Genomic DNA, 20,314 nt, shown 5'->3' on the forward strand with positions numbered 1-20,314 from the left:
GCCGCCCCACAGGTAAACTGTGGAATGCCTAAGACTTGCCAAACTCTTCAGCTGTCGGGAGAATACTGCGTTAGACACACAACACTGCAGCAACTAATGATTCCTAAACGCCAATCGTTTGTACGTGTGCGTTAGTTCTGTTAAGCCAAGCCTCTGTGAGTCCAGACCACATCCTTCAGTGTCACGTTGATCACATTGGCTTGATTTGGCTATTGATACAAACTAATGGAAATAGTTGAGGAGGTCGCGGTGTAAGAATTCCCTGCTGAAGGACCATCCTTGTAATGTGAGGGGCGGTAGGTCATCCACGGTAAAAACTGATCTGTAAGAACCGATGTGTGTCTAACGTGGTGCTAAAAAATCAGGCTTAAGTCCCTAGCTTACCTCGAGTCAGCAAACACGGAAATTCTTTTGGAGTTGTTAACCTTGACAGGTCAGTGGGCCACACACACACACACACACACACAAACACACACCTGATAGCGGAGGAGGAGGAGGCAAGCCAAACTTTTTCTTTATCTGCGAGAAGTGGAAGTAACAAAAACTGTTTCAATCAAAGAACTAAGTATCACTCCATTTCTCGATTTGCATGTATTTTATTGACTAACTGTAATTCACATGCATTTTTATTAGCCTAATTTTCAGCATTTAGTGTGTTACTTCCATCCTTCGTATGTGACGGATCTCCGTGAGACAGAGCTGGCCTGTGTGGCATCTTGAGTTCGTCATGGGTTTAGTGCTTTTGTGAGCTGCTCAGACCAGCAAGCACTTTCTAACAAAGCACATCAGACAGACTTTGTGGTGTTTCACTCAGTAGACCATAGGAGAGATGAAAGTCTAAACCAGGATTTCAGCTTGTGACAGTAATCATGCCCCCCACCCAACAATACAATATATGTCACTGTACATAATGTTTTTTTCTTTTTTCCTAAACTACTTAACAAAGCCAGACCAATTTAGACGACGATAAGGGTCCCTTGTTATCATGTAGATTTTAAATGGACTCCAGTTCCTAAAATGGCCAGGATTTTTTTCTGTCTTCGTCCACATGTAAAGATCCACACACAAGCGTCACGCACATCTCTCTCCGTTCTGCAATCTGTCCAAAAGCGGCAGCATGGGGTCAGAATGTGACATAAGTTCTGTGAAGGGCCCTACTCCCTTTAGTGAAGCTGGCCTCCCTGCCAACCGGGCTTAACATAGATGAGCTGAGTCACTGGAAAGGCAAGGTGAGTGTCTCTGTATGCATCCACACACACGCGCACACACACACACACACACACACACACACACGTCTATTTGTACGCATCCACACACACACATCTCCACAGGTATACATGCGCAGGCACGCACACACACACACACACACACATACATACACACACACACATCTCCACAGGTATACATGCGCGCACACACACTCAGTCACAGGTTCCAATAGTAATCAGCTTTGATCAGAAGCCCTACAGCGGCTAATCCTTGTGACTCCTATCTGGATACTCGGGCAAAGCCGAAACATCTGTGAAGGGTTGAGTTCCTTTCAGGGAAAACTGTCCGAGCTTCCCGATCCCTCCGACACTCTAAACCTTCAGCGCTTCGTGGACCCCGACGGCAGACAGCCTGCGGTTGATGTTGCGGTAACGGCAGCGCAACAGGTCACGGTAGGTGGAGCGCAGGTCGCGGTTGAAGAAGGCGTAGATGAAAGGGTTCATGAGCGAGTTGGCGTAGCCGAACCACAGCAGCGTCCTCTCCACCCAGAGCGGGACGCAGCTGCACTTCACGCCGCACACGAACGGCCGCGCCGTCGTCAGGAGGAAGAACGGCAGCCAGCAGACGGAGAAGACGCCCACGATCACCCCCAGCGTGGTGGCCGCCTTCTGCTCCCGCTTGAAGATGGACATGTTGCGCCGGTCAGGGCTGAGAAAACGGGAGAGGGCCACGCACTCCTCTGCCACGCCAGCTCCGTGCGCCTCCTTCAGGCCCTGCATCCTCACTCCCTCCCCCGGTGACGCCTCCGGCTGCGCCGCCCGGGCGATGCCCGTGAAGCGGTGCTTGGCGCCGCTCTTGCGCGCGGCCTTGAAGATCTTGTAGTACATGATGAGCATGACGAGCATGGGGATGTAGAAGGCCACCGCTGTGGAGTAGATGGTGTAGCTGAAGTCCTGGCTGATCAGACACACGCCCTCCGCATTCACGTTCTTCGCCCAGCCGCAGAACGGCGGCAGCGTGATGGATGCAGACACCAGCCACACGCCCACGATCATCTTCGCCATCAGCTGCCCGTTCTGCCGTGCCGGGTAGGTCAGAGGGCGCGTGATGCCCAGGTACCTGTGAGGAGAACAGGATGCTGGGTAAGACCGCGCTCTAGGTTAGAACTTCAGGCTGTGGTGATGTCATCACGGCTAGGTGTAACATTACTATTTTCAGCAACCTCACTTAATCAGCCATTGAGTGGACAGGCGCAGCACACAAAGGTCATTTCAGTTGGAACAAACCCCATGTATTTCTGCCCAAAGCCTCCACAAACATCTTATGTACTGTAGAACTTTGAAGTCCTCTTAAATTATATTCCAGGTCAAATGTACATCCAAGAACATTCCAATTATAGCCTCGGTATTCTTCTCTCTGAAATGCAGTCCAGTTTATTAAGGACATTTGCCATTACTTCACACACTTAAATGACTGAAAATCACACAAGTCATAATACTGAAAACAAGCGGTAGGTTCCTGATATCTCTTAACTCTGTGTGGACAAGGAGCTTGTGAGCATGCATCATAAATTCTGCTTTTCGATATAAATCCCGTAGACATGCTCTATGTTTCTGTGGTCCCCATGTTCTGTTATGCTGTGTTTCCAAGGTGACCAGCCCTGATTCTGATTGGACAGGGGATCCGTAGCTCAGTCTGTCTGTCTCTATTCACTCTGAATTCTCACTCTTTCTTTTTGTCTTTTTTCTTTTGCTATATCTCTACTTGGCTGTTTGTCTCACACATAAACACCCCCCAGCACTTCATGCTACTTTTTATTGCAGTAGCTCTCAGTTTCTCTGCCTGATTTATTTCATCCACATATGAGGCTGAAGATGGTTTGGTGCGTATGTGCGCACGTGCTGTGCGACAAACGGGGCTTGGTGCGAGTACGTTAGTGTGGCTTGTCCTACTTTTCAGTGGATGCATAAAAATAATCTTGCAGCGCGATGCAGGCCAGCTGCTGCTGTCCCAGACACGGATGAGCCTCCTCCCAAACACGCAGTGCCGTGCGGGCGTGTTGCCTCACATCCAGTTAATGACTCCAATTTACTCAACTGAAGATGCAGTTGAGGCCAACTCCCACAGAATTTGGCATGTTCCTCAATATTCCCTGCTATTCCATCTGTGACAAAATCAATACTGGTATGTTTTGTGCAAAGATGCCATCTACACAGCTATGCAGGAGTGTCATACGCATACGTTTGATTATAACGTAACATTATAATTAGAGGATACTGCAAAACACTGAATTTGTGCTTTGCTTATGTAACACAAAATAGTGTCTTATGTGAATCCTGTCCAGTGTTTCAGTTTTTTTGTTCATCCATCAAAAGACCTGCAGTATAGTTTACTTTAAATAATTTATAGTAATATAGTTTATGGCTTTAATAGCTGGAAACGTTGAATCACGATCTGTATGAATTTCTTTGTTTGCACTCTGACTCTCAGGGGTTCAGTGGGAACATCACATGTCCCATTTGGCCGTGCATGGAATAATTCCCTTTCAGCGTTCCTGACTACAGACCTCTTAGCCTTTTCCTGTTTCCCAAATCCGTAACCCACACAGATTTGCTCCACCTCCAGACCCACTTACCAGAGCCGCCCAATATCCAAACATGGGGGCAAGGGCAGTTTGAACTATGTCCGGAGTACAAATGCACCATCCAGATGAGATGAGATGAGATGTCTGCGTTTGGCAAAACCAATTTGTCTCATAGGGATCTACAAATCTTCACAGGAGTTTTGTATCTCTCTGTCTCTCTCTCTGTCTTGTCTTTCTCTCCCTCTGTGTGTGTGTGTGTGTGTGTGTGTGTGTGTGTGTGTAAGAAGGACTATGCCCTGTGGATCTTACATGTACAGTGTGGAGATGCATTACCTGTGCTCGTCTGCAGAGACGGTGTAAGGTGACCTCTTGATTTCAGCGAGGGCAAATAGAGCAGTGTGCTTTCTACATTTGTGGCTTGGCTATAAAAGTACCATTTTTCTGAAGTACAGCTGAGGGATGTGAAATGTAGATGGAGCTTGCTGCCCATAACACCAAGGTCATTGGTTCAATTCCCACAGAAAGCACATAATACTGAATACAAAGTCACTTTGGATAAAAGCGTCAGCTAAATGGTGTAAATGTCAGGCTCCTTCTGCAGGATGAGGAGTAACGGGTTAAATCACTACAGGGACAATGAGTGAAACTGTTGTTCAGCCCAAACTCTGTCTTTCTTGTACCCTCCATCTGTCTTACTCCGTTACTTTCTCTCCTGCTCTGTCTCTCTCTCTCTCTCTCTTTCTCTCTCTCAATGGCTCTTTCTTTCTCTCTCGTTCTTTTCACCTCATCCGTCTCTCTCTCCATCTTTAGTGTCCCTCACCATTGATCCCTTTATCTTCTAGACAGTCTGATTCTCCCAAAGCCCTGTGCTTTCCTCTCAACTGCCCTTCTGTACCTCCGTTTACCTCCCACCTGTCTATCCCTCTTTTTCTTACCCTTTTGTCTCTTTTTTATGGATTCCTTTTTCAGGATTTACTGCTTTCACTGATCTACAGCACCAGCTAAGGTTAAGTGAAGGAGAGAAGAATTTAGATAAAGCACTCCTGACTTAACAAGCCATCAAGCCATATTATATATATATATATATATATATATATATATATATATATATATATGTGTGTGTGTGTGTGTGTGTGTGTGTGTGTGTGTGTGTGTGTGCGTATATATTATATATATATATATATATATATAAAACACACACACACACACATAGGGGTATGTGCACGGTATATATGAATATCTCTCTCTGTATATATATATATATATATATATATATATATTCAAAATTGTAGTAAAGTACACAGAGTTTCCAGAGAAACAGAATGTTTCTGACAGAGGTCCTTCATCACCACTGCTTCTACAGCTAATGAAGGACCTCTGTCCAAAACTCTGGGCTCTTTCATTTTTATGGCTCTTTTTACCAAGCAGAAAAGGAATTAAACTAACCCGGGAAAAGGGGGGATATTACTAAACACACACACTCTACAATGACAGTAGGGTTCTCATTCATACACAAATCAACAGTCATTTGGGTTTTCTGTGGGATCAGAATGAGACAGGTTAACCTTTACCCCCAACACACATCAGTGCCCGCTGGGCGTCCATGACCCTGTCACTGGTCCTCTGGTTGTTTGTCCTTTGACCACATCTGGTCGGTACTGACCACTGCGTACTGGGATCACCACACAGGACCTGCGGATATGACCCAGTCATAAAGACGCATCACAGTTCGGCCCTGATCAAGGTCACACGCTCACACTTGCTCAGTTGTACTGTTTGTAACACATCAATGTAAATAACTGTTCACTTGCTGCCTAATACATCCCTCCCCTTCACAGGTGCCACTTTAACAAGACAATCGTTATTAACTTCACGTGTCAGAGGTTTTATTGCTGTGGCTGATATGTGAGACAGACATAAATGCTGAGAAGAGCAAATCCAGAATCAGTCAAAACACAATAATTTATCAAGCTACACGGAATCAGGCAAACAGCACAAAACACAGACAGACAGAAACAGAAACCAAGGCTAGAACAATGACAAACAGAGTCTAGATGCACAACTAAACAGGCTACAAACAAGGACCAGCTGGAGTTAATGAGGGACAGAGACTTGAGACGAATCAAGGAACTCAAACAGGAAACAAGGCAAAACAAAGACACGGGGGTCGTTACTAAGGAGACGGAGATCCCAGGAAAGGGCCAGTCATATGTTTTTATACACCATTCATGTTAACAGGCCATATGTCAAGCCATCACATCACACACGGAACAAAACCCTAACAAAGCTCATAAAAGGTCCATCAACGACTGTAGCTATTGCTAACGGCTAACCTGGTGTTTACATGCCTGTGTCATGCCAAGCTGTGAAAGAAGCAGAAGAAAATGTCGGAACCGGAGAGCACAGTCACACTGATCCCAAAGGTGAGGTCAAAGGTCATCCAATGAGAATCTTTTTTTTTTCCTACTGGTAGCTGGAACTGCATCAACACGATGAGGTCATTCTCAGTAACCATTTTAACATGACACCAAAAATCCTCATTATGTACAACCCAGTGCTGCTGTGTCGCTATGTGTTGTGTGGTCAATTTTCAAAGGCCTTCACAAAGATGTAAATACAGTATAGTTATAGTGTAGTGTGTCCTGACATGTATGCACCAGTGTAATTATAGTATAGAAACAACGTGTTGCAGAAATGAAACTTCCCACAGATATTTGAACTCTAGCAGTAGGCTACTTAATTAAAAATGACAAACAGGAGTCACCTGTAAAAACACCAATCACTGGCCCATTTGTGGTTACAGACTCTTCTAACTCCACCATACTGTAACCACTGGCCTTCAAATAATTTTAAAGAAACCTTCACTGTGTAAAAGTGATTAAGGATTTGGCTAGTACATGAAATGACACCTGTTCTACCAGTACTGACTGCACTTAATAATCAGTAACTCCCAGATGAAACTGTACATCATCATGAATATTGCACAGCGCGTTACGTGATGATGTCATGCACCTGCAAGTTCAGCTGTCATGTGACCTTCATAACGCCATGGCTCGTAGGATCAGGCGGGGTACCTACAGAGTATAGCGTCCCACTGTGCCATTACAATATCCTGCCAGTGTCAGAGGGGAACACTTCAGGACTTTTATATAAAATAAGCCTCAGGAATTTGCTGACACACCTTTGTGTGCTAATTAGCTCAAGATGTCAGGTAGAAGTGATAGGGTGGAAAACAACTGGAAGCACTTTTACTGACTGTAACCTGAATTTAGACCTGTTGTGAAATGTAGTGTGCTCATCCAGCAGAGTTTCAGAAGGGAGATCAGAGACGTGGAAGGACGTTTTTCTCTTTAACCTGTGGAAGGATGTCTTTACAATCACGTGCTTGTCTCACTGGGGAAGCACCCTGATGAAGACGTATGGACACTCAGACGTCTCTCTGACTGCCACTAGCCTAATTAAGTCTGTGGTAAGGTGGGAAGGGGCAGAAGGGGTAAGTGACTGCATTTTCAGTTTCAAGGGTGGAATCTCAGGGCAGAGACAGGAGAGTATAGTTGTTTATTCACTTCAACTATATATTACATTTTATTTATTTTTTCCGTTTGGCTGTTTCTTTTACTTGTAAACTCCCACGTTTCACTATTATATCTTTAGTAATGATTAGTTTTCAATCTTTTAAAAATGATGAGGATATTACATGCGCCACCATGTGACTGAATAATGTCTGTAAAACTGTGCGTTTCTAGTTTATTATCAGCGCTATTCAGCTCTCTATTCAAATATCCTACATCCAGCACACTACTACAGATTATAGCACATGTGTCATGATTAGCCCCACCCTAGCATCCTGTCTCCATGGTTACCCTGTCTCATGGCTTTGTTTTGCTTTACGTGCTTGTTGTGGTTTCGTTTTCTCCGCCCCTCTTGAGTGTCACCCATGTCTTGTTTAGCTCTCATTAGCACGTGTAAATACACCTTGTGTTTTCTGGAGTTTCTGGTGATTATCCACGCCTTTCATGTTAGCTCTGTCCGCGGTATTTGGTGTCCTAGCTTCAGCTCTTAAGTCGTGTTATTCGTTGTAGTCTGTTTTTGTTTGGTTTTATTTCCTGTATTCCCATACTCTCCGTGTTGGCTCTTTGACCCTTCTGTGGCTCTTCTGAGCATTTGCGTCTGCCTCATGATCGCTCCACATTACAACATTACAACATGTGCCTTGAATATTTGTTATTATGGGACTGTTAGAAAATCTTTATAAGCATAGAATTTATACATGCTAACTAATTTAATGTAAAGTATTACGTTGTTTTTTTTTGTGTTGTTTTTTTTATCTGAACATTGATAAACAAGGAGAATTTGTTGTGATTGATGCTGACATGGTTACTAGGAAAAAAGGCTTAAATACATTTTCATGTACACGTTTTTATATTCATTCATGTTTGCTACAGGCAAATGGTTCAAAAAGGCTGCAATGAAAACTAGTGCTGTGTGTGGGGAAAATGGTTCTGTGTGTGGGGCAAAACTGTCCCTTTCTGCAGGACTTTGATCCCAGCAGGAGACAGAACTACCACTTGTCCTGTGTGATTCATGTGTGTCAGTACAAGAACTGTGCACACAGGCAGTAGTTTTGTGAACACCACTGATGCCCAGTGAAAGATGCCAGAACGTTTCTTCCTTTTACTGAGCAAGGACTTCCTGTTTGTTTACAGCCAATACAGAACGCAGAAAGAAGAAAAAAACAATCCTACTCATATAGTGAATGCAGAACTTCAACTCTCCATACAACTAAGATGCGGAACTAAACACCTGTTGTGGAACTAAACACAGAATAAATCATTAAATAAGATTTGAAAAAATGTCATAATCTGAAACTCAGTTGCTGGGAGCAGAGAAAAGAAAAGAGGCAAGAATCCTGGAGAAAGAACCACTCGAGTGTTTCTTCTGTTTCTGTACAAGTCTGCCAGACTTCAACATTTATGACGACAACATTTTAAACAGTAGCAAATTTTAATAGTGTCAGATGGTGTAAAAGATCTCTTATCCAGTGATTACAAAAATGAGAATTATCCATGCATACTTGCTGTGTGGGAGGGACTCCGTTTGACAGTGTTTCTATAGAAATGGACGAACGTTCGTCAGATAGCAGCTGTGTTTGAAATACCACTCAACTTGTGGGGGTCGCATTTATTATTGTACGTTAAGAAGCTTCCCCAAGGCTACCTACTTTCTGCTTGTCCTCTTTCTCAACACCATGCAAATGATCTTGTCCTAGAAGTAGCACATAGCCATGGGAGCTGAACTTGGTATTGAAGATTATTGTCTCACAGCATGTGAGCAAAATAAACTCACAAACAGCTGCTGTCCCCAGACCACGGGACGGAAAACATAAACACAAGAAGTGTAACATAATTTCCAAGAATCCAAAAATTTCGGACTGATTAATGATCAAAGAAAACGGCATTTGCAATGATTCACAGACATTAGAGCCTTCCACTGTAACTGGGTGTTTAGCTTCATGAAGTTACTGAGCACTGGATAAAGATGCATCATTTTACCGCTGGAATTTTCTGCAGACTTTTGTGCGTTTTCATAGATAACAATGTGTCATACAGTGTGAATAACCGCATAAGCAAGTCGATCTGAGATTACATAACTTCGTGCAGTTGAAAATAATGGCTTGCTTACAGTTGAGCTAGCACAGACAGATGGGAAATCTCATTTGTTGTGTGTGTGTCTCCTGCTTTTGGGCTGGCTAACAAACAGAAAAGACACTCAGGAGCCGGCAAGCAGAGGAATGTTGCACTATGCAGGAAAATCTGTGGATTTGACACTCAGTATGGACTCGTGGATACTTTGTCCACGCATCCAGCTTGTCTTCTCATCACGGAGAAGTCCGAAAATGCAAAACAACAATAAATTAAGACATCAAATCTCACTACACAAAGTGGTGTTATTTTTAGCGCTTTAGCTTAAAATGAAATGTGTTATCAGTGAAAACATAACTTTAGTCTTTAGTATTTTCAAGATCCCCCAAAACCATTCTGTTCTTTCTAAATATGCACCATTGGTGTCTGTGGCAACACCCATCATTTAGTAATCTATCATAACTTTCCACACTCTACAGCTCTGTGGTAACTTCAGTCTTTTGTTTACTGCAGTCTTTTCAATCAGGAGCCCAACTGAAATCACCATACGTGATGGAGAAAATTCTAAAAACAGATTTACTATAAGGCAAACAGTACTAGAAGGTACGAAGTACTATAATCCCATAAAACTGTTTATCAAACAAGGACATCAATTAAAGTGTTTATCAGTGTAGGCAAGGCAGAGAATAATTCAAACATACACACATGCACATACACAGCACACAAGCACATATTAACACATTGTACATCATCACCTCGAATCTCATCTTCCCCTATCTCTGACAAACACCTCTCTGTCTTCCACCAGCTGCCAGATAGAGAGAAATGTGTCACACACACACACACACATCCATCACGGCATGACCCCCTCCTCCTAGAATCCTCCTCATATCCATGTGGTGTGTGTGTGTGTCTGTCTACATGGACACGCACCTCTCTTGTTAGTCAGTTACATGTTACACCTGTCCCTCATTAGAGTCGTTGTTAACGTGTATTTATGTCCTTGTGTGTTAGCTGTTCTTTGTCGGTGTTTAACCGGTGTACGTTGTGTACTTGGTATCGTGTGTAAATCTGTTTACTGTTGTTCACAACAGTTTTATTCCTCATGTTTTAGTTTTGTTTATTATGTTTAATACACGTTTATTTCGTCATGGCTCATGTCCGCGTGCTGCCTAGCCTCCCACGTTACAACACACACACAAACACGCACGCATGCACACATATACACACACACACACACACACACACACACACACAGACACCTTTCACTTGCGTTTTCTCTTGCCCAAATCTTAATGCGTCTCAGCAAACGTAACATTTGGCATTTGGTAATTTGGCAGCTTGCCTTGGTGGAGCTTTCACAGATAAATCCTGAGAATCCTACACAACCATGCCACACCACTGCTAATGTAACACCTGCTGCTCCAGTGTGAGCAAGCTCAGCGTGCTGCGGTATAAAAAGGCAGGACCACACAAAGACACTCTGAATAGTCAGTGGTGCTTTAATAGCAGTTTGACACACAGGGCCAGCACACACTCTACATGTCACTGTCACAGACAAGTGCAGTCCTTCACACCAATGTTGTAGACTGCTAACATCACTAACAAAGCAATCCTGTCACTATTGCTGTACTATAATTGGTCCTGTTATTCAATTATTTAATTAATTGGTTGAATAGCCCTTAATTAGGTAGAAGCAGTCTCCTAGCTCCTAGTTCACATCACCGATCTCCAGGAACAGAACCCCCTCCAAACACAGACGTGAAATGCACGAAACATCCTACACTCACATATTCTACACTGTAGCTGGATTTCCTGCACTGGGTCAGACCTTTCTGGTGCCATCTCAGCTGAACAGAGCTGAAGGTCATACGTTTACACCATAATACTAAAGAGGTGTTTGAAACCAGTAAGTCCACGTATTTGATTCCACGGTGAAACTACACTGAGTCCTGGGTTCTTTAGCAATGGAGACAGCTGCACGTACGATTACACTGCACTGCTCTGGAGTGCCACCACGCCTACTGCTGCCACTGTTACATCTCCTGCCTGCACTGCCACGTTCTGAGTGCTGCCACCAGCTCTGTTGCGCCTGTTCATCAGTCCCACTTGTGTTTAAACACAGATGCGTGTTTTCATTTCAAGTCCTCTTCCTGGGTTTAAGACCATCCATAAGAGGCCCTTCAGTCCCTGGGAGAAACAAAACGGCACAGAGGACTTGTATTTTGAATAAGAGCATGTGGTACTAAATAAAAGTGCATAGAAGGACTTTCAACGAGCTTCATCGGCTCTTCAACTTTAAGGATGAAGCAGCTTTATTCTAAAAGCATCCTAGTGTGCTTTCCTGCAAAAGAAATATGTGGAGATGTTTTTCAAGCTGGAGAGATACTCCATGTATAACAGTTTTAAATGGAAAATATATTTTGTTGGCAGAATCCCATTAGACTAGAAATCGGACTGTTATTACTAAGGTCATTCATGGTTATTTTGACCAGCATCTGAAAACCCGATGAAAACTTAATTCACTCCTCACAATCTTGTACAGAAAATGATATGGTTTGTAGAGGAATCTGTCATGGTCATAGTAATTTCAAGGGAAATAAGCTGTTTAATTTAGATTGGAAAATTCCTTTTCCACATATAGTAAAAGCACAGATCCAACTGTGGTTTGCAATTAAAACACAATGTTTACGTTTTCACAATATGGAGTTTTCCAGAAGAACGCCTCTTGCTAGCTCCCTGCAGTGACTTCTAGGGAAAAGGCATTAGGGTTAGCTATTAGCCTCCTTCACTCTTTACAGAAGGCGTTTATTCTAACAGGGCCCCTTTGAGAAATGGGCATGCCATCGCTGGCTAATTGAAGAGTGGTGTAGGGGGTTGACTTTTAATCAGCAGGCTTGATCTCTTGGGGCTAAATCTGTAACTATTTTAAATAACCCCTGGGGCTCCATTCCTCAAGTTCTTAGTGTCTTTGGGCAAGGAAGTGACCCTACGGCTGTACTGGGGTCAGCAGCAAAAGTGACCGCCAAGGTACAGTGACCAAGGGACTGTCTCTAAGCCTGGTGATCGAAGGAGACCAACAGACTGTCCCCAAGCCTGGTGATCGGAGGAGACCAACAGACTCTCTCCAGGCCTGGTGATCGGAGGAGACCAACAGACTGTCCCCAAGCCTGGTTATCATTCTTATGTAGGCCTTCACAGCACCTGCAGATTACAGGATCACTCCCATTCCTAGAGAAGAGGGAAGAAGAGGCTTGTTTGCAATATCAGTTTGTGTGATGTCGGGATGGGAAAGCACCACCCACAGACTCATAGCCCCTTCTGGCCAGAGTTTTAAGGACTGGCTGAATTGATCAGACAAGCAGACATGGCTGAAGCAGATGGTGTCGTGACATCCATGACCTTTAGCAACACGCAGAGCTGCAAGGCTCTCATTGATCTGTCAGAATCCGCATGATTCTCTCTCTCTCTCTCTCCCTCTCTCTTACTCTCCATCTCTCTCTCTCCCTCTCTCTCTCTCTCTCTCTCTTACTCTCCATCTCTCTCTCTCCCTCTCTTCCCCCCTCTCTCTTACTCTCCATCTCTCTCTCTCCCTCTCTTACTCTCCATCTCTCTCTCTCCCTCTCTCCCTCTCTCTCTCTCTCTCTCTCCCTCTCTTACTCTCCATCTCTCTCTCTCCCTCTCTTACTCTCCATCTCTCTCTCTCCCTCTCTCCCTCTCTCTCTCCCTCTCTCTTACTCTCCATCTCTCTCCCTCTCTCTCTCTCTTCCCCCCTCTCTCTTACTCTCCATCTCTCCCTCTGCCTCAGTTTCTCTGGTTTGAATCTTCTTTCCTTCTGTGTTTTGTGAAGACGTTCTCTTCAGTGAAAGAAAATCTGATCTGATTCTTTGACTGTTCTGCTCAGTTCATCTCTTCGCTGAATCGTTTACATTTGTGCTGTTGAACTATTCTCCTATCGGGCCACGCTGAATGGAACTGGGTGTCAAGAATGCAGCAGACAGTGAATTAGTGTAAGGACTGAGTCTGGCCGGGCACCGAGCTGTGCAGTGATCTTGTAGTATTACATTAGACATACTGTCAAACTCAGTGAGTGTGGTAGAGAAAGCTAATGCGAGTAAGTCCATCTGAGGTCGGGATGAGTGTGAATGTCAGGCTAGATTTACAAACACATACAACCATCAGCGTGTGTGTGCTATCTCTAATGTAACATTAACATGACTGAAGACTCCATCATAACCCGCCCCACACCCAGTTGCTCTCTGTGCTCCTGGGTTTGCACAAGCTGGGGTATTTTACATGTGTCGGTTTAGTTGGAAGAGTCATGTGCGGGGGGGGATTCACAAGGGGCAGCACAGAGATTTCTCACTTTGGCCACTTTCAGCTCCAAACCAGTGCTGTACTTCCGTGTAATCACTCCTGACAAAGTTCCTGACAAAAGCTTTGCTGAGTTTCATTTGCAATTTTAATGCAGCTGTCTCCAGGCACTGCATGCAAAACAAGTTTTTTTTAAACTCTAACTAATTCTGTAATAGGGAAAGTGATCATGGACTTGAATTATGCAAGACAAACCTATGAATAATCATAGACTGACGAATGAAACCCCTCCCCTCACATCACCTTTCTTAACACCTGTTAATAAAACGTAAACATGAGCATACAGAATTTGAATAAAAAAGGAGTTAATATCTGCATGTGAAGTTATAGCTAATCTGGCATTTAAACATCACAATGGCCTCTATCTTCACTTCACTTGTCACTCGGCGTTATGGAAATATTATGCAAATGAGCTTGCCTTAAGAACTCTCCGGGGACATAGAAGTAATCAGGCAGGTCCAGAAAGGTTACTGCTAGGAAGTGGTGTAGTAATTAAACATTAGCTTGATTAGCTTGTGAACGGCATAGACAGAGCCAGCAGCAGAAGAGGTTAGGCAAAGCCAATCACAGTCTCAGCTCTTTGTAGACTGAATTCACCAACAGCGAGTAATAGCTCGTTAACGTAACTGGTGACTGATTACTGGTTTTCCTAGTTCCTGGAGCCCTAACACTGAGGACTCTCTCATGGCTCTGGGACCATTTATCTGTTGGTGTGACTGTAACATTTTTTAGTTTTTATCAACGACAAACCAGGTGGAATAATTATGTAGGGCATCAGAAGGGTAGAATGAGAAGAAAGGTCATTTGTTATCCAAATGTATGCGCATTCAGTACAAACATGGAAGGAGAGCACAAAAGGGCTCTCTGACACCTGAGCAGGTAAATTAGGTAAAGCCTCAATACGTGTCACCTGTCCAGGTGTCAGTGAAATGGTAATGAGGAGGCCGCTGGGACTGGCACGGCGTAGTGAAGACAGAACATGAGAGCAAAACAGCACCGCAGCTTTATATAAATGTATTTAAATCCCAGTGTACTCCATCATAACCCCCCCCCCCCACACACACACACACACACACACACCAGATAAAAACCCACTTACCTGCTGGTGTCACCTCTGAACGCCTCCTAATCTCTTGCACTATTACTCTGGGCTTCCTTTCCCACACACTGCAGACAGAAGTGTCATTTCATCAGCAGCCTTGGGCTGCTGTCTCCTGCTTTCTCATGTTGTTATTGGGAAACGACAGTAGTGTGTGAACTATGGGGCAGTTTCTGCCTACGTAGCAGTAGTGTGTGCAGTGTCTGCCTACAGTGGCATGAAGAACACCATTCGCACAGTCAGATCTGCTGCGATTATGTCCACAGTGAAAATCCAGCCCTCTCATATAACACACTGGACAGGCACAAATGTACAAACACAAGCACATAAACAGAATTTATCTTGTTACACATATGTTAACTAAATGCACAATGCAAGTTACCTTGGTTTCACACTCTCATCTCTTTTTAGGAATGAAGCAAATGTACTTTCATGGTACACAAATAAACTCTTTCTCTCTCTCGTTCTCCTTTTATTATGTATTAATTTCCCACAAATAGCTTTTTCCTGTGCTGTTGGACTGTTTTGTGCTACAGGTCTTGTCTGAAAATGACCGATGCGATTGTCCACTCTATCACTCCAGGCAGACGCGTCTCGTCACGAGTGCCTTCTCTTCTCCCTCCCACTCGTCCCCCGCCATCCGTCCACTCGATGTGTGACCGCACATTCTTAGAAAAGCCATTCTACAGTAAACCTCGCTGTTCTTGAAGAGAGGGAGAGAGAATATTCAAAGAAACTCTGATTGAAGTTTTCTTCAAAGCCGGCACTTGCTCTTGAAAACACCGGATGGTTTGATCTCCAGTGGTAGAGATTTTCATGACACTGTTGGTAGTACTACACTGTGGCTCAGAGCCACCACACACTGATTGGGTGGACTGATAAACCTAGCATGCAATGCAGAAGACCCACAACGCAGTGGACTATCTAAGGCTGGATATGTCAGCACTGTCAGCTGAGTGGGTTTCCACTGGGGAGGGGTCGGTTTGTACTGCAGAGGGGTCGGTCTCAGGGGTTGCGCTATGCATTGTGTCCCTCTGGTTTGGACAAATATGCTAACCTAGTGCCACATGATAGCAAATTTGTGTTAGCCAATTTATATAAATCAGTCCAGTTATTCTTGCTCTGATCTCATATTGTAACGTCTGCTTAGACACAAGGTTAATCTGAGACATTGGCTCGCTCCTCCAGGTACACTGAGATGGTATAACACAGGCAGCCACACTTCCCAGGACTCAAGCGGACGGAGGGGATGGTGTGATGGATGCCGTGCATTAGGAAGGTTAACTGGGAGCTCTGGCTGCTGTGCCAGGGAGCTGCTCTTTGGTCTGGTGGTCAGAACTCACGTTTCCCTCCTGTCAGCCCTGGTTTGAGTCTCGGGTAGTGTGGGTGCCTTCAGCCTTCGTGACAGATGGCCAGTGTGTGTAGTCATTCCCCTGGGTAGATGGGGACCGCAGAGAGCTCTGTAAAGGCTGAGCATTTTCTTAGACAACATATTGGCAAAATGTTGCTTTGGAATATTGTTCACAATCTGGACTATTCATACATTTTACAATCTGGACTATTCAGTAGTCTCTGTACTGTTAATTCATGACATGAATGTATAAGTATTTACGTTTAAGGAAACATTACTCATCGGAGACAATCAATGTCCTGAATCCAGAGCACAATTAAACAAGATTTATGTGTGACGATGAAATAGCAGAAATTACATTTGAAAAAGCAAAACAATTCTGAAACATATGAAGCAACTACTCTTTTTGGAATCTGATAAACGGGCTTCGATTCTGCACAGATGGGAGGTCCATGGATGTGCTCGCCGGGCATTTGGTGCAGCATGGCGGAAGGTGATTCAGAGTCGCTGATGTAGATTATCATCTTAGCTCCCCCATGCTGAGGGCACTGGGGTCACCCCTGAAGAGCCCTGTTATCACTGGGTCACTGTGCTGAAGAACTGTGAGTTCTGAGTTATTGTACTGACTTTGCCTAGAAAGCTTAACTTTACTTTTTTGGCCTCTTTCTGTAAAAGTCATTCTGCATCAAATTTGAGGTGGTCAGTCAATAAACAGTATAGACCCCTGAATGAAACATGGGTTTGGTTCATACGTCATGCTCACACGTCTCAGTGTCTGACACTGTACTCCTCACTGCAGACCTGGTGACCTGAACATTTCATCCTTTCACTCTACTGCTTATAGCTCAACCAGTTCAACCCAATCAATTCAGACCAGTTTGGCTCACCCAGTTCAGACCAGTGCAACCCAATTAGTTCAGACAAGTTCAACCCACTCAATTAAGACCATTTACATTTACATTTACATTTACGGCATTTAACAGACGCTCTTATCCAGAGCGACTTACAAAAGTGCTTTTTTTTACTCATAGAATATATCCTAGAACAGTACAGCAGGTTAGAGTCCAACATACCAATGAACTAGAATACTGTGATCAATGCTGATACCTAGAAGTACAAAATACATAAGGTATATCTTAAACAATGATAAGTGCAATAAACAATAAGTGCTAGAGTTTGTTAAACAACATAAACAATACCCTACAATAAGTACTAATTTAGTCAGTCAATATGGGAGCAGTGTCAGTTCAGACCAGTTCAGCCCACCCAGTTCAGACCAGTTCAACCCACTCAGTTCAGACCAGTTCAGCCACTCAGTTCAGACCAGTTCAACCCACTCAATTCAGACCAGTTCAGCTCACCCAGTTCAGCTCATGAAAAGCTTATTACATCACCAGCCAAACCAGCAGTGTTAGAGCATAAAGAATGTACCATGCACTGGACAAAGCAGAGGGCGTGAGCGTGCATTTGGAGTTGACGTTCCCAGTGTCATGCCAAGCAGACGGACAGCGTAAGAGCTTCTCCCGCCGGGTCCAGGTCTGCTAGCCGTAGAGCCAGGCGCTGTGCATTATTGTATATAAACCCCCTCCCTTGACGAGGGCTATTTTTAGACCCCTCAGAGAAAGCTTCTTACCCCATTGTGCACTGAAACATGAGAGGTTTTTTTCTTCCAAGTCTGTTGTTTGCAACAAAAAAACAAAACCATGATGGCACATGTAAAGGAGCCGGACTTTTCAAAGCTGATGCTCAAATCCCAGAGTACTGGCCACCACATATCTGTGAATCTGAGGAGAGTGGCTCATTTCAGCCTGCCTGCCCTAGCTGAATAACCAAGAGACACACTTACTAATTCCAGGTCTAGCTGTTAGGCGCTGACATGGGTGCACGTTGTAATTTCAGCATGAAAAGGTCTTTGACTGACAGCAGTAAACTGTGAGAGCTAACTTACATGCTTATTTAATTCACAAGAAGAAATGCAGCCTGCCGTGGCCGCGGAGGCCGGGCTGAGTTCAGCGGCACTAAACTTCTATTCCAGATGCTGAAGCCTGAAAATCTAAGCTAAAATCTAAATCCAATTTTCTTGTTCGAAACGCACGCGCATGGTCTTAATATGGGTCTTGCAGCAGGCCATTTTCCTGTTTCAGACACCAGCGATGGTGCCACAAGGCCATCTTTGAAGGCCATCATGCCTCTTCTCTGCCTGGAACAGCACTGCTGTTTGTTTTATAGCCAATGACATTATTCATACGAATGCAAACCTTCACAGGCTCCATGAAACGGTTCTCATGGACCCATATAAATTCACCTAATAAGACATTATGAGCTGGCGCAGCGTAGGTAGCGAGATGGTCGCGTGAAAGCTGCCATCATGTTCTGTCTTCTCCCATGACACCGTCGTGAGGAGAGCTGACTGATCGCCCGAATTTATTTCACACCGGATTATTGGAAAATCACTGAAGGCTTTTTCTCTGTCTGCGGTTGTCCAGTCAATGCAGCTGTGAGGCATGTCTTAGCCAGGCGTGCTGCAAAGCAGAGTCATTGCAGTTGTTTTTCAGGGTTTTTTCTGCACCTGCAGTCAGGGAGTCTTTGAACATTCAGGTACACTTCTGTTCATTTGAACAGACACACATGTGCTGACTGTAAATTCATATACATGTAAGTTCATATATGTGATATCCTTTGTTCAGGCGAACAATACCAGGATATTGGTTTGTTTTCATTACGTAAAGAGAATATGGAAGCAAATGTGAAGAAGGCATTTATATACTTGGCAAGTAAAAGTGCCGTCGTTTGGTTTTCATAATAACATAAAGGCATTATTGATTACTTTTAATGTTTTTTTCAGCTCTTTTGTGATGTTAACACCTTATTGAATTTACTTAGGGTGACAAAAAGCAATATAACGTTCTTAAGAGAAATGGTGAACATCCGAATACACTGTAGCTGAAAGATTGACATTTTTCAAGCTTTTCTAGGAACGAGAGCCCTTGTGAGAAGTGGCTCGTATATGTGGCATGCTCACCAAGCTCTGGGGCGACACTACATGCGGACGTTTCCGCGGTGTCGGATCAGATTAGAGCTGGGGCGACCCCTGTGCCACCCTACTTATTTATCTCCAGTATATCGACCCCTTTTCTCTTGGCCGCGCGTGAGTCTTCCCTGTGGCGCGCAGTCAGTGCTGAATGCCAGTCGGTGCTCTGAGCTCAGCACTCCAGCGACAACCGTGCTGGAATGATGCTGACACTCGTTTATAGGTTACAGATATGAGCTCTCTTCATTCTGTGTCGGTCTTTAGTTTGGTGTGAAGCCACAGTTGACTGTTAAAAGCTCAAAGCTAACTTGACACATTCAGCAGGCAGAATGGAGCACGCAAAGGTTAACAAAGATGCAGTCCATATGCCAAGAATAAATTAAAAGGCAACATAATTTAACAAAGTTATAGCGAACTCACCTGTCCACGCTTATTACGCATAAGGTCATTATTGACGCGGTACAGCACATAACATCCATGCCGATAAAGATGTTGCAGAAGACTTCCCCGAACAGCCACTTTCCTCCGGTGAGGTCGGTCACTATCACGAAGGGCATCACCACGACAGCCACGGAGAGGTCCGCTACGGCTAGAGACACCAGCAAATAGTTGGACGGCTGTCTCAGCTTCTTCACAACGCAAACCGCAATGACCACCAACATGTTACCGATCACCGTCAGCGCGGTGATGACGGCCAGCATCACTCCGATGATGAGCTTCTCCGCCGTCGTGAAGTCGAGCAGCTGTTCGCCGCACGAGTCGTTCGACATGGCTGTGGTTTCCGTCGCGGTGGCGACGTCGTGGAACAAGTGCAGGGAACCATTGACGACTTCCGCGGCGTGTGCCGGTCTCGCGAAAGCGGAGTCTAGCCGCGAGGAGCTGAACATCAGTGCGCTGGAACCCCGTCGCCACCAGCGCGAGCCCTCCATGCGCATCATGAACCCTGCGCCGGATCTCTTACGCGCCGTGCTCCGCCAAAAAAGCTAGAAGCCAGGATGGAGAAAGACCGTTCGATCAGTCTCAT

At 44.5% G+C, this 20,314-nt stretch overlaps 1 protein-coding gene across 1 annotated transcript; it reads right to left on the reverse strand.

The window, feature by feature from the left end:
• Positions 1-1,384: 1,384 nt before the first annotated feature.
• Positions 1,385-20,300, reverse strand: htr7c (5-hydroxytryptamine (serotonin) receptor 7c). Its single transcript, XM_027027756.2, has 2 exons — positions 19,711-20,300; positions 1,385-2,328 (listed from the first exon to the last, which is right to left on the reverse strand). Exons 1-2 carry the CDS (start codon positions 20,226-20,228, stop codon positions 1,581-1,583), a joined length of 1,266 nt encoding a protein of 421 aa, XP_026883557.2. The 5' UTR covers positions 20,229-20,300; the 3' UTR covers positions 1,385-1,580.
• Between the last annotated feature and the right edge of the window lie 14 nt (positions 20,301-20,314).

Source organism: Electrophorus electricus, chromosome 9 (genome assembly GCF_013358815.1).
Source record: "Electrophorus electricus isolate fEleEle1 chromosome 9, fEleEle1.pri, whole genome shotgun sequence".
Classification (NCBI taxonomy): Eukaryota; Metazoa; Chordata; class Actinopteri; order Gymnotiformes; family Gymnotidae; genus Electrophorus; species Electrophorus electricus.

Bases quoted from the DNA above. Each gene is read 5' to 3' on its own strand.
- htr7c (XM_027027756.2), bottom strand. From the start codon at position 20,228: ATGATGCGCATGGAGGGCTCGCGCTGGTGGCGACGGGGTTCCAGCGCA. The intron at 2,329-19,710 runs GTGAGTTCGCTA...TTCTCCTCACAG, and splicing joins TGCGTAATAAGCGTGGACAG to GTACCTGGGCATCACGCGCC.